Here is a 13,839-nt window from a genome sequence, read left to right as displayed (position 1 = left end):
GACATACCCCATTTTTACTATTTTTGGTGCTTTCAGCCTCCTTCCAGTTAGTGACAGGAATGGGTGTGAAACCAATGCTGGATCCCTGAAAGCTAAACATTTCTGAAAACTAGACAAAATTCTGAATTCAGCAAGGGGTCATTTGTGTAGATCCTACAAGGTTTTCCTACAGAAAATAACAGCTGAAATAAAAGAATATTGAAATTGAGCTGAAAACAACAGCCATTTTTCTTTATGTTTTACTCTGTAACTTTTTCCTGCGATGTCAGATTTCTGAAAGCAATATACTGTTTTGTCTGCTGGACTCTTCTGGTTGCGGGGATATAAAGAGCTTGTAGGTTCATCAAGAACCCTAGGTACCCAGAGCCAATAAATGAGCTGCACCTTGCAGTTGGTTTTCATTCTATACTGGTTATACAGCAATTCATTTGCTGAAATATGAAGAGTGAAAAATAGGTATCAAGAAAACCTTTGCATTTCCAAAATGGGCTCAAGATAAGGTTTTGAGGAGCAGTGGTTATTTGCACATCTCTGAATTCCGGGGTGCCCATACTAGCATGTGAATTGCAGGGCATTTCTCAAATAGACAAATTTTTTACACACTCTCTTATATTTGGAAGGAAAAAATGTAGAGAAAGATAAGGGGCAATAACACTTGTTTTGCTATTCTATGTTCCCCCATGTCTCCCGATAAAAATGATACCTCACTTGTGTGGGTAGCCTTAGCGCCCGCTACAGGAAATGCCCCAAAACACAACGTGGACACATCCCATTTTTTTGACAGAAAACTGAGCTGTTTTTTGCAAAGTGCCTAGCTGTGGATTTTGGCCTCTATCTCAGCCGGCACCTAGGGAAACCTACCAACCCTATGCATTTTTGAAAACTAGAGACCTAGGAGAATCCAAGGTGGGGTGACTTGTGGGGCTCTGACCAGGTTCTGTTACCCAGAATCCTTTGCAAACCTCAAAAAGTGGCTAAAAAAAACAAGTTTTCCTCACATTTCGGTGACAGAAAGTTCTGGAATCTGAGAGGAGCCACAAATTTCCTTCCACCCAGCGTTCCCCCAAGTCTCCCGATAAAAATGGTACCTCACTTGTGTGGGTAGGCCTAGCGCCCGCGACAGGAAATGCCCCAAAACACAACGTGGACACATCACATTTTTTGACAAAATACAGAGCTGTTTTTTGCAAAGTACCTACCTGTAGATTTTGGCCTCTAGCTCAGCCGGCACATAGGGAAACCTACCAAACCTGTGCATTTTTGAAAACTAGATACTTAGGGGAATTCAAGATGGGGTGACTTGTGGGGCTCTGACCAGGTTCTGTTACCCAGAATATTTGCAAACCTCAAAAAGTGGCTAAAAAAACAAGTTTTCCTCACATTTTGGTGACAGACGGAGCCACAAATTTCCTTCCACCCAGCGTTCCCCCAAGTCTCCCGATAAAAATGATACCTCACTTGTGTGGGTAGGCCTAGTGCCCGCGACAGGAAATGCCCCAAAACACAACGTGAACACATCCCATTTTTTGACAGAAAATACAGCTGTTTTTTCCAAAGTGCCTGTCTGTACATTTTGGCCTCTAGCTCAGCCGGCACCTAGGAAAACCTACCAAACCTGTGCATTTTTGAAAACTAGAGACCTAGGGGAATCCAAGATGGGGTGACTTGTGGGGCTCTGACCAGGTTCTGTTACCCAGAATCCTTTGCAAACCTCAAGATTTGGCTAAAGAAACACGTTTTCCTCACATTATGGTGACAGAAAGTTCTGGAATCTGAGAGGAGCCACAAATTTCCTTCCACCCAGAGTTCCCCCAAGTCTCCCGATAAAAATTATACCTCACTTGTGTGGGTAGGCCTAGCGCCCGCGACAGGAAATGCCCCAAAACACAACGTGGACACATCACATTTTTTCATAGAAAACAGTGCCTACCTGTGGATTTTGGCCTCTAGCTCAGCCGGCACCTGGGGAAACCTAGCAAACCAGCGCATTTTTGAAAACTAAAAACCCAGGGGAATCCAAGATGAGGTGACTTGTGGGGCTCTGACCAGGTTCTGTTACCCAGAATCCTTTGCAAACCTCAAAATGTGGCTAAAATAACAAGTTTTCCTCACATTTCGGTGACAGAAAGTTCTGGAATCTGAGAGGAGCCACAAATTTCCTTCCACCCAGCGTTCCCCCAAGTCTCCCGATAAATATGATACCCTGTGTGGGTAGGCCTGGTGCCCGCGACAGGAATAGATCACACAAGGGTCAATGTTGGTCCTTACGTGAGGCAGCTGTTGACCCTGGGGTGATCCATTCCTGACGCAGGCACTAGGTGTAGGCACTCAAGTGGGGTAGTGTTTTTATCAGGACAGGTGAGGAGTCACTGGGTGGTAGGAATTTTGTGGATCCCAGCATATTCCTGTAGTTTGTGTGACAGAAATGCGAGAAAAATAGAGTTTTTATTCAACATTTCAGCTTTGCAGGGTATATTCTGGGTAAGAAAACTTTGGTGAATCCACACAAGTCACACCTCTGTGGACTCCCCTGAATGTCTAGTTTCCAGAAATGTTTGGGTTTAGTGTGTTTCTCTATATGGTTGCCGAATCCAGGACCAAAAACACAGGTGCCTGCCTTACAAAACCAGTTTGTTTTGCCATTGATAATTTTGATGTCTCCACAATACGATTTGGGTGGTGGAATTTGGGGCTGAACTAAATTGGGGAGCTCCCAAGAGAGCACTCTCTTTCTCTCTGCTTGCCGCCACATTCACCTGCTCTCTGGGTTGGGCTAACCCACTATTACCCAGTTGCACAAACAGCTTGCGAAGGGACAGCAGGACTGTCCTCATCACCTCCCTCATAATGTACTGGAAGATGAGTTATCGAATGGGACTCCTCCGACTGAAAAATCACTCCCAGAGTCTGCGCCATTGTCCTATCCCTCAGATGCTGTCTCAGTATCTGATGTCTCAGTCTCTGATCCTATGTCAGAGCTGTCCTCTATAACCCGAGTGCAGGCAGCAGTCATCCATCAAGATGCTATCTCTGCTATTGGCTAAACTGTTGCTCTAAAACACTAGCCTACGTAGACAGTCACAAAATCGATGGTGTGTGTGAGATACGTGCAACAGTAGAGGCCACCTTACCTGCGCTTCTTCCCTCAATCAGCACGTTCTTTCAAGACACTCAAAAAACACCTTGTCACATACCATTCGTCACAGTCTTTAGCACCTCCTGCGCCCAGTCCAACAATCATTATTGGTGCTCCCACTCCCTCCTCCTCGGATTCCCTCATTACCACCCAGCAAAAGTGCCCTTCATCTCTCCATAGCCGCCCTCCACCCCGCACATACATTTCATTGGTATTATAGCGCAGGTAATGGCTGACTTTACTAATGTACTCAGCTATTTACATAAAATACAGATTTGCTCTTTGCAGTAGGCATATAGACCTTCTGCGCTTCTTTATGGCACTAAAACTGCCACTAGACAAGTCTGACCCTTTTCCCCCCCAGGGAAACCACACACATATTGACAAAAGTGATATATATATGACAGCCAACCACCTGAAACTCAACTCAAGCAAAACCGAAATAATCCTCTTTGGCCCACACAAAAACACCTGGGACCCCTCATGGTGGCCCACCACGCTAGACTCTGCACCCACCCCCGCCAACCACGCACGCAACCTCAGCATCATCCTAGACTCCTCCCTCTCGATGACCCAACAAATCAACTCTCTCACCTCCTCATTCTTCAACACACTCCATATACTAAAAAAAACATTCAAATGGATCCCCACAGAGACCAGAAAACTGTCACTCACGCACTCATCAGCAGCAGACTTGATTACGGAAACGCCCTCTACGCCGGCACCACTCTAAAACTCAAGCGCAAACTGCACGCATCCAGAACTCAGCAGCACGACTCATCCTCGACCTCCCCGGACACGAACACATCTCTCCACACCTCAAATCCCTCGACTGGCTCCCCATTGACAAAAGGATCACCTTCAAGATCCTCATCCTCGCACACAAATCACTCCACAACACAGGCCCTGCCTACCTCAACGAGAGTCACCTTCCACACCCCCACACGAAACCTCCGCTCAGCTGACCTCTCTCTCGCCTCTGTCCCCCGCATCAAACACACCACCACCGGAGGCAGATCCTTCTCCTACCTTGCACCCAAAACTTGGAACGCCCTCCCAACCCACCTTCGCAAGACCCAAAACCTACTTCTTTTCAGGAAGGGCCTCAAAACCTGGCTTTTCGAACAGTCAACCTCCCAGCCCTTTTACCTCCCCCCGTCTCCCCCCCAGCGCCTTGAGACCCTCACGGGTGAGTAGCGCGCTTTATAAATCTCTTTGATTGATTGATATATATAGATCTATCTATATATATCTATCTATCTACATAGATATATCTATAGATATATCCATGTACATAGATATATCTACATAGATATATCTATATATATAGATCTATTTTTTTTATGAAATGGCCCCTCAGGGAAACCCTACAACATCTAAAAAAAAATATTGCCCCCACAGGGGGTCGCCCTGCCCACGGGCGACCCCGTTTTTTTTTTTTTTTTTTTTTTTTTTATTTATTTTTTTTTAATTCCCCTGGGGGGGGTGTGTTTGCGCCCCCCCAGGGGGCACCTACCTTTCTTTTAAAAATAAATATGCCCCCGGGGGGGTGGGGGGGCAGCCCGTTTTCCGAGGGGGCCGACCCCCCAAGTGAAATCCCTGGCGTCTAGTGGTGTTTCCTCGGGGACCAGGAAACACTTTCAGAAGGCCTCGTAAGAAAGGGGAGACACTCCCCTTTCTTATGAGGCCTTCTGAAACTGTTTCCTGGCCCCCGATCGCAGCACCTCGTAAGAAAGGGGAGAGTCTCCCCTTTCTTACGAGGCCTGGCTGCGATCGGGGGGCCAGGAAACCTGAAAGTGTTTCCTGGCCCCCGATCGCAGCACAGCTGCGACTAGGGGCCAGGAAACACTTTCAGGAAGGCCTCGTAAGAAAGGGGAGACTCTCCCCTTTCTTACGAGGCCTTCCCGAACGTGGGGAAGGCCGTTTTCCCCATTGAAGCAGGAAGCGGCCACAAAGCTGCTTCCTGCTTCGACGGGGAAAACAACTTTGCAACGTCAGCGCGCCTCACGGCGCGCTGACATCACAAAGGGGCAGGTGGGGGGTTGGGGGGAGACAGGGAAGCTTCCGTGTCTCCCGGGGAAAGAAAAAAAATAAAAATAAATCCTCGGGTGGATTTATTAATACCCTCCCTGGTATCGGCCACTGGTAGTGACCCGCACCAGGGAGGTAGTGCGGGCTTCGGCCAGTGGCCGTCGCCCGCATTGAAGGGGTTAAGCCTTGTAGCACATCCAATTATAAAACATTGTATATATTTGAATTGATAATACTGGTTGGACATTGAAATGTGTATATAGTTATTGTGATATACTGCATTGAGACCCAAACCTAACCACCTCTTGGCGCAAGTGATTCCCGACAGTACCCACCAAGGAAACTTCCCAAACTTCTAGCCAAAGCCTGACACCCGCACACAACCTTGTCAAGCACCTGATAATGTTTGCTGTTCGTACCCCCGGCTCTTACAGTACTGTGGCAGACAGATTTCTGTGCCAGTGCACCTCATTTATCTTAGGCAACATTCCACCAAGTTCCAGTAGACACAAAAAGCTCTATCAGAACAATTGCACTTTCATACAAATCCTTCTCTGAGCACGCCTTTATATCGTAGGTCCAAAAGCGACCCACAGCTTTGTTAATACTGTGAGTGCATACAGCGATCTGTTAATATAACTAAGCTCTACCATGCACCACCATGTCATAGCAAACCAAGTTGATGTTACATTTGCTTATCTTGCCAATGCACTCCAATACTAACCTAGAGGAACCAGTTTGATTTCAATAATGAGAGCATACACTCACCTTGCCAGTACGCCCCATTCCAGTCCTACACCCTGCCCTAAACACATTCCTTTGCTTAGAATTAGAGTCATGACAATGCCACTTAACCCTGACTTGCAGATCCTGATTTAGTGGTAAGTCCCTGGCACATCTGTGCCGGCGTACCTTGACTTGAAACCTATATAATTTTCTATTACATCCTAGGAATGGTTGAACACACTCATCTGTTGCAATGAACCACAATCTTGCCTATATCAGTAGTGAGACTCACATTTCTGAGATGACACTCACTGTACCTTTAGAACAGAAACTGCAAACACAACTCCTCCAGTGCATCTCAATTGTGTCCTACCCTCCTCCTACTTCTGGTAACTATGATATTCCAGGGACTATTTAAGTTATCAACCGGTTTAAAAGATGATTTGTCAGTGCACCTCATGATCTGCAGACCCCTCGCTTTTCCCATAAGAGGCCCCCCACACAGAGCTGTGTTAAACCACTGATATAACACTTTGAAATATCAGTGGCATAACACAGCTGTGCAGAATCAACAATACGTTATTACAGAATTCATGCAATCTGTCTCTCATCTCTCATCCTCTCAATGTATGCCTGGTTATAGCAACCGTAGCCAAGACGCAAGCACCATTCTGGTCACACAATCACATTTCCCACACATTGGGTTTGGAAAGTGGATATCTGGAATGAGGGTGCCTAGTAAATTTACAATGTACCTTTCTTCATTAGGTTTTCCTTTCATATGCCACTTCGCATAGGCAGGAGTGCCATCCTTAAAACAATCATTTGCAATGCAATAAATAGGTCTCGCATATTTTGAACAAGTTAATTGTAATCTTTTGACAACAGCGCCCACGAGCAAAAACAAAAAAATACATGAGTAGAAACTGAGAAAAGACGACTAACAAAATAAGATAAAGTTACCTTTAAAAAATAAAGCTTTGCAATATTGTTTGTCCTGCTGGGCACATTTGTGCCAGTCACAGGCCTTCAGTTTGAGGGGCACTAGAAGTTAGAACAAAATAGGACCTTGATCACGTCGATAGCAGCGGATGTGCACTAATTAAGTGAAATCAATTAGTGTTTGATCCCTGCTCCACACAGAGGAACGGAAATGATGCCCGGCGTGTCTCCTTGAATTACGAGGCTGTAAGGAAGAGTGCCATGCAAACCAACAAATGGTGACCGACAGGCAGGCTCCAAGCACTGTTGAACACAACAGTGTCTCGCATGCGAGACGCTTGCTCAAGCGGAGGCAGGCTGGACCAGAATGAAAAAATGTGTGTGTGTGTGTTACAATCAGTAATGCTGTTCAGCACCTTCTGTTCTTTCTTGTAAAATGTACAAGTATATGGTCAGTGCTCAGTCAGCACAAACATAATTTCAGAAACATTACTTTAATCCAGGTGCTTGTTAATGAGCGCCCAGCCTGAGTCCTGACACAGACCTGCTCAAATTAAGCACGGTGCACACCCCAGAGCATTTCTCAAATAGGATGTGGACCAAGACGCCTTAACTAAACCTCTATTGATAATGAAATGGAGTGACTGCACATGGCATCTGGGGCAAGCACCTTCTTCCTCCTCATCCTCTCGTCCTGCTTCCCTTTTCAGAGCACGAAGTCCAGTGATGAGAAAAAGAGCGAGAAGAGTTCTGGCAACATGAACCATGCTGTTCAGATTACGGAAATGCAGAGGCCTGTGACCGACGAGGACGAGGTGTCAATGGAGAATGATGCAGCCCTAAGGAACCTAGACATCTCACAGTACGCATACGTGTGTGTGTCTGTGCGTGTTTGTGTGTTGCACCTGTGTTCACGGTTGAACCCTCACTTCCATCTTCCACTTCCCCATGAGCACAAGCAGCACTGCACACGTGACTGCCTACTCCTCACAACAATTACAGAAATAAACCTGTCACTACCTAAACTCGAAACAAACACACACTTACCTGGGCTATAGAAATAAGTGTATACACAGTGACTACATACTAAATGTAGCCAAATATCATCCTCTTGAGACCAGACCCCCTCCTCCCCCCACCCACCACCCGGCGAAGCATGCCATGAAGCAGAGAGAGTTTTGAATATGTGATTGAACACCGTACAGTCATTCAGTGAACTGGGTGAATTGCACCATGAGGCTCCCTTACAAGAAAGGGAAGAGTGGGGGGAGGGGAAGCAAGGGGTACAAAAGCTACTAGTGACAATAGACGGCGGACACCTAGCAGAATATCACGATAGGCAGCGTACACCTAGGTGACCACCTAATGTTCGGGTGTAGCCATACATATGTGTGACTTCATTGTCTATACCACCAGTGCAGCTCTACATGTAGGTGTCTACCTAAAGTACAGGTATACTGCACTTAGGTAGACTGCAGTTAGGTACATGTGTGGCTACCTAATTCCCGTTACATAGTGGCTGGATTAATGTGTGGAATACCATATGGCCATTGTACTGCAGCACATAAACCTGGCTGTCACGAGTATTTTTCCCTGGAATGGGTATTGACTGGAAACTTGGATTTACGGGGCACTCTGCATGTGTAGAGCCTATTCCTGGGACAAATGCACTTCCGTTTATCACCTTCTCTAAACACACAATTAAACAAAACCTCCCACCCCACGTCTCATTTCTCCCTTTACCCTCCTACTCTTACGCCTTTTCCATTGCCACCTCTATTGCTGGCTTGAGGCACCTGGGTCAGACGTGTACTATCAGTCCTGCATCCTGAAAAGCTTCCCTGGTGTGGATTGTACAGCATAGCCAGTCTCCTCGTGCTAACATGGTGATTGGTTTCTTTCTAGGCCCTGTAGTCGCAGTCATTCTGTGAAGACAGGGCATTGTCACTGTCTGGCTGTCTCTTAATCGTTGGTGGACAGTGCTCTTCTAGAGAGCTGATGGATGCAGTTTGCATCCACTACTATTAACAGAATAAAAGTAAAACTGCGCTTATTTTAAGAAGTGTTGATCCCGTCATACATGCACATTTGGAACTTGAGTTTGTTGTAATTTGTGAGCAGGTTGACACCACACAATCCATGATCCTCAAAGTAGATAATATCTGGTGAGGCTCCGCCCCAGCGCTCCTAACGTCAGTCTTTCAGTTCATTTGTGTTGGAGTGTGTGTGTCTGTGGGTGAGTGATATACATTTTTGCGATCTTTTCATCACAGTGCAGTTTAACTTCAAGCTGATGCAGTACACCTTGGAGATGATGTAGTAAATGTCTTAAGAACATTTCAAGGTGTGTCCTGGGATGTGGTCTTTGTATCCTAGGGTTGGTGCAGTATGGATTTTGATACAGACTCAGGGGGTCATTCTAACTCTGGCGGGCGGCGGAGGCCGCCCGCCAGAGTTCCCCCTCCAGAACACCGCTCCGCGGTCCGAAGACCGCCGCGGTGATTCTGTGTTTCCCGCTGGGCTGGCGGGCGACCGCCAGAAGGCCGCCCGCCAGCCCAGCGGGAAACCCCTTCCCACGAGGAAGCCGGCTCCGAATGGAGCCGGCGGAGTGGGAAGGGTGCGACGGGTGCAGTTGCACCCGTCGCGAATTTCAGTGTCTGCTAAGCAGACACTGAAATTCTTTGTGGGGCCCTCTTACGGGGGCCCCTGCAGTGCCCATGCCATTGGCATGGGCACTGCAGGGGCCCCCAGGGGCCCCACGACACCCCATACCGCCATCCTGTTCCTGGCGGCCGAACCGCCAGGAACAGGATGGCGGTATGGGGTGTCGGAATCCCCATGGCGGTCCAGCAAGCTGCGCCGCCATGGAGGATTCCTTAGGGCAGCGGAAAACCGGCGGGAGACCGCCGGTTTTCCCTTTCTGACCGCGGCCAAACCGCCGCGGTCAGAATGCCCTTGAGAGCACCGCCAGCCTGTTGGCGGTGCTCTCACGGTCGTTGACCCTGACGGTCAATGACCGCCAGGGTCAGAATGACCCCCTCAGTATTTTTCCAACTGATTGAGTTTGGTGCAGTTTCCTGCAGTTTGTGGTGTGCATTTTCTGGAATGGTGCAGTGTTACTTGGAAATGCCGCAGTGTATATTGATGCTGGTGGGTTGTATTTTGCGGTCAGTAAATTATACCTCATGTTTTGAGATTTTTAGCTTTTGGGGTCAGCACACAGCCTCTTTGGGTCAGTAATAAGCATGTTGTAGTCTGTTCATTATGCTTTGAAGTTTCTGCATCATATTTTGAGATCAGTTGCACCTGAGGATCAGTGTAGTATGTACTGGAGTTTGTGGCACTTGTTTGGTGGTCATTGCTGCGTGTCCTGGTGGGAATTAGAATTAATATAACTAGGAGAGTCATCTAAGTGTGTCTTAAAGTCGGTGTAGTATAACTACCTGCCTTTTGTTTTCAACTTTGCTTGTATAGACAGTAAAGGCAGACTGTTTCTGTTCATTACCAGTTCTGTGGATCGTGGGATGTATTCCAAGAGCAAGAAAGAGTTGAGCAACACAAAAAAAGAGTTGGTCCACTCCGTGCATTCCTTTAGACAGACGCAAATGCTGGCAGACAGTCCTCCCATGAAGAAGAAGATCCCATCGAAAGTTATGAGCCCCAGCAATAAAAAGTCGAAGGGAGGAAACCTTCCCAGCATGAAGAAACTCCCAGCTTCTCCAGGTAGGCACAGGCTGTCCATGCGTGTGTGTGAGGCGGGGGGTAAAGAAATGGATCCACTTTGATCTTTCGTGACCCTTTCCACCTCGTCCTTATTCCTCCCTGAAGGAGGCCACCACGTCTTTATGTTTATCAACTACAAAATATAGATACACTACAAAAACAAGACCCAGGCAATAATGAACTACAGCATCACTTTGATTAAATAGTGCCACATGGTGATTGGCTATGCTGCAAGCCTCCACTCTAAATTATAGGGATATGTGGGCAGGGGGCACATGGCATATTTATTGATCTGGTGGCCATTTAGAAAGAAATAGTGTGAGAGGAGGAGGAGGGAATTGGATAAGTGGGTTTCCGTGGAATTAATCTTCATTCTTAACAAGGTGGTTTATTGTTCAATGACGTAGAAAGTCTAATGAGCTCAAATTGTTTGATGTTTTAAATATCAAAAATCACTGAAACTTTCATTTGTAGCCTTTTCGGGACTTTGACTGAATCTTTGGAGACAACTGCACCCCACGCGAGGGAGCAGAAAACCTGGATTCCTACATAAAACTGCAACTGTAATACCACAAATGCAGAAGTCTCTGAGTACAACCTGCTTATAGACGAAATTGCCCACCCCTGCAAGATTACATGGAAGGTCCCCCAGAAGACAAAAGATTATAGACAGACCGTAAACTTTGAAAACCTTTCTTGTCTAGCTTTCAAAAAATAATAAAATCCACACCCTAAACGTCAGTGACTGACGAAATGTCATCCTGTTCAACTCACCCAAATAAGTACACAGAAAATAAGGTCTTTATGAACTAAGGCTTATGAGTGACTGCAAGAAATTTAGAGAAGGCACAGACCTTAAGGTGATAAAGATGGAAGCTTCTCCCAAATGGAGTGAAAATAAAAACTGCCACTGATAGGCACACGTTCCATTTCTCTCTTTAATTACAGAAAGAGGGCTCAACTTCTCAAAGTCCATTTTCAGAAACCAGGACAGTAATTAGGAATGCAGAACACCCAGTCGTGCAAGAAGCCACCCAGACTCAAACAAAGGCATTGCAGAGAAGAGCAGGAGCAACTGACATCTGTCCTGGGTTCACCAAATAGTAATACATACCTACATCACACCAGGGCAGAGATTGGCAAACAAAAGCCAGTCATTAGCGGTGACCAGCCACTGCACGTCCAAATGTCAGGCGCAGGACAAAGGGTTACAAAGGAGAAGTCTCATATCGGGCTACTAATCGGGCAGCAGGTCCATAGACAGGAAAAACAAAAGCCTTAGAAGCTGCACACAAAAGAAGAGACCAAAGAATGAAATGGAGCAATGGATAACCAAAAACGACAGACTTCAGAACCAAATTGAATCAAGACAGTTGAATAGTCTCAGTGCTTAATTTGTAAATAAAGAGGTGCCGGTGCTCAAAGTCCTCCTCTTAAACCCGCGCCTGCTGCATTTAAATGTGAACAAGGAATACTGAGGCAGCGTAATCCTGAAGCAATCTCGAGCCTCGTCAATCCATTTACAGTAGAGCACGAGTAAACCTCTGAGTAAACATACCCAGCAAAGGTTAGCAAGCAATTAGTGCTCAACCATTGACCCTCTCAAAGCTACCCAATGCTCATTAATAGCAATAACTCCTGATTATCATCGACCGGGGCAACAATTTAGGAAAAAGAGATGGCAACTAAAACATGGTCCCTTATCTGATAGCATATCACAGTGATTCAAACCGAAAAGGGGAATCCCAATTTTTCCCTACAATGAATTTGGAAAAACGCCTCCTATAGCAGCAAGAGAAACTTGGGCAGGTTTTCATATCAGCGGTAGGACAAGAGTATTCAGGGGATTTGTTCAAATGGAGGCTAATTAACAATTTCTACAAGCAGCACTGATATGAATATTCTTGAATTTGGACACCATGATGTTCAATATTTACGCACCACAAGAATCAACTCAACAGTTTGATGAGAAGATTGATCTCCTCTGGCATCTAAACTGCACAAGCCCTCTTAGGAATTATATGTGGGGATCTAAATGAAGAACTTTGTAAGTAGGTAAGGTAATAGTGATGATTATCAATAAGTAAGGAGGACATAGGGTGGCAAAATCCTCTCACATGTTTACCAAAGGAAAGCTAAATGGGGACCAATCCTCTTTGAGAATAACCTGGTATCCACCTACTACTGTCTTGGCTCATCTACAGGCAGCTCCAGCTTTCAACTCTACCCGAGCACAATCAGTACTTGACTATGTCTTGATCCATCTTCACCACCACAGACATCTCAATAACCTAACAATATCAATCTGTCACGCGACCAACCACAAATTACCTTCTCTCTCGGCTTGAAAGATACAGTCGAAGAGCATTACTACAGAGCCGAAATTGAAATAAAAAATAAAACAAGGTTACCGTAGGAGCCTGTTAACACAGTACTGTCACCACTCTTCTTGACTGACCAACCTATTTAGCCAAGTCTGGAGTTGGTGACACTGGGAACAAATTCTCCAGTGGGTTTGCATGTCCAAATATAATCTAAATATTGTCACATTTAGTGTGAATTTTCTATTAGTAACTCCAATTGACAATATTTGTCGTAAACACCATTTAGAACACAATGGGGGTTATTACAACTTTGGAGGAGGTGTTAATCCGTCCCAAAAGTGACGGTAAAGTGACGGATATACCACCAGCCGTATTACGAGTTCTATAGGATATAATGTTGTAATAACCCCCAATATCTATGGCAGACAATATTCTGCCATATGTTGTGGTGCCACACCCACCATCATATCAGCGCTTTACATTAGGTCCTATATATGTACTCCTAAAGAGCATCATGCTGTTGGAAGTTTCCAAAATACGCTCAATAGTGAACACCACAACAGTCAGCTGTCATGGTTCAGTGAAGAGTGCAAAAAGCAAAATCAGCTGCAGCTTGTCTTCAAGCCAGCGATGTAGCAAACTTTAAATTGCTAGAAAGGTATATGAAAAGCTAATATAACTCACGAAAAAGGAGTTTGAAAGGCAGTACTGCTCTTGCCTCATTGAAGTAGCTCTGATCTACAATGCAAAATCCTTCTGTTTCATAGTGGCTAACGACTTGCTGACCAAAAGAACATGAACATTTCCACGGAAGAATGGATTAGTCACTTTCAAGGAATGCTTTACACAGACAGCCCTACAAATAGAAAATAGTTCTCCAAAAGTACATCAAAGAAACACATAAGCAAATATGGATGGACTGACTACTTAGTTAACAATGCAAAATACAATTGCAGC

General features: G+C 45.7%; 1 protein-coding gene across 1 annotated transcript in view; it reads left to right on the top strand.

Annotated features, from left to right (window-relative positions):
* Positions 1–9,004, top strand: part of GARIN5A (golgi associated RAB2 interactor 5A) — a 65,473-nt gene extending 56,469 nt beyond the window's left edge. The window contains exons 4-5 of the mRNA XM_069201806.1: positions 7,546–7,707; positions 8,957–9,004. Of these exons, the coding sequence (XP_069057907.1) occupies positions 7,546–7,707; positions 8,957–9,004 (210 nt within the window). The remainder of the gene's footprint in view (positions 1–7,545; positions 7,708–8,956) is intronic.
* Positions 9,005–13,839: the final 4,835 nt, after the last annotated feature.

This window comes from Pleurodeles waltl, chromosome 7 (assembly GCF_031143425.1).
Source record: "Pleurodeles waltl isolate 20211129_DDA chromosome 7, aPleWal1.hap1.20221129, whole genome shotgun sequence".
NCBI lineage: Eukaryota > Metazoa > Chordata > Amphibia > Caudata > Salamandridae > Pleurodeles > Pleurodeles waltl.
The sequence above is the reverse complement of the archived record's forward strand: the minus strand, read 5'-3'. Positions and strand labels throughout refer to the sequence as shown.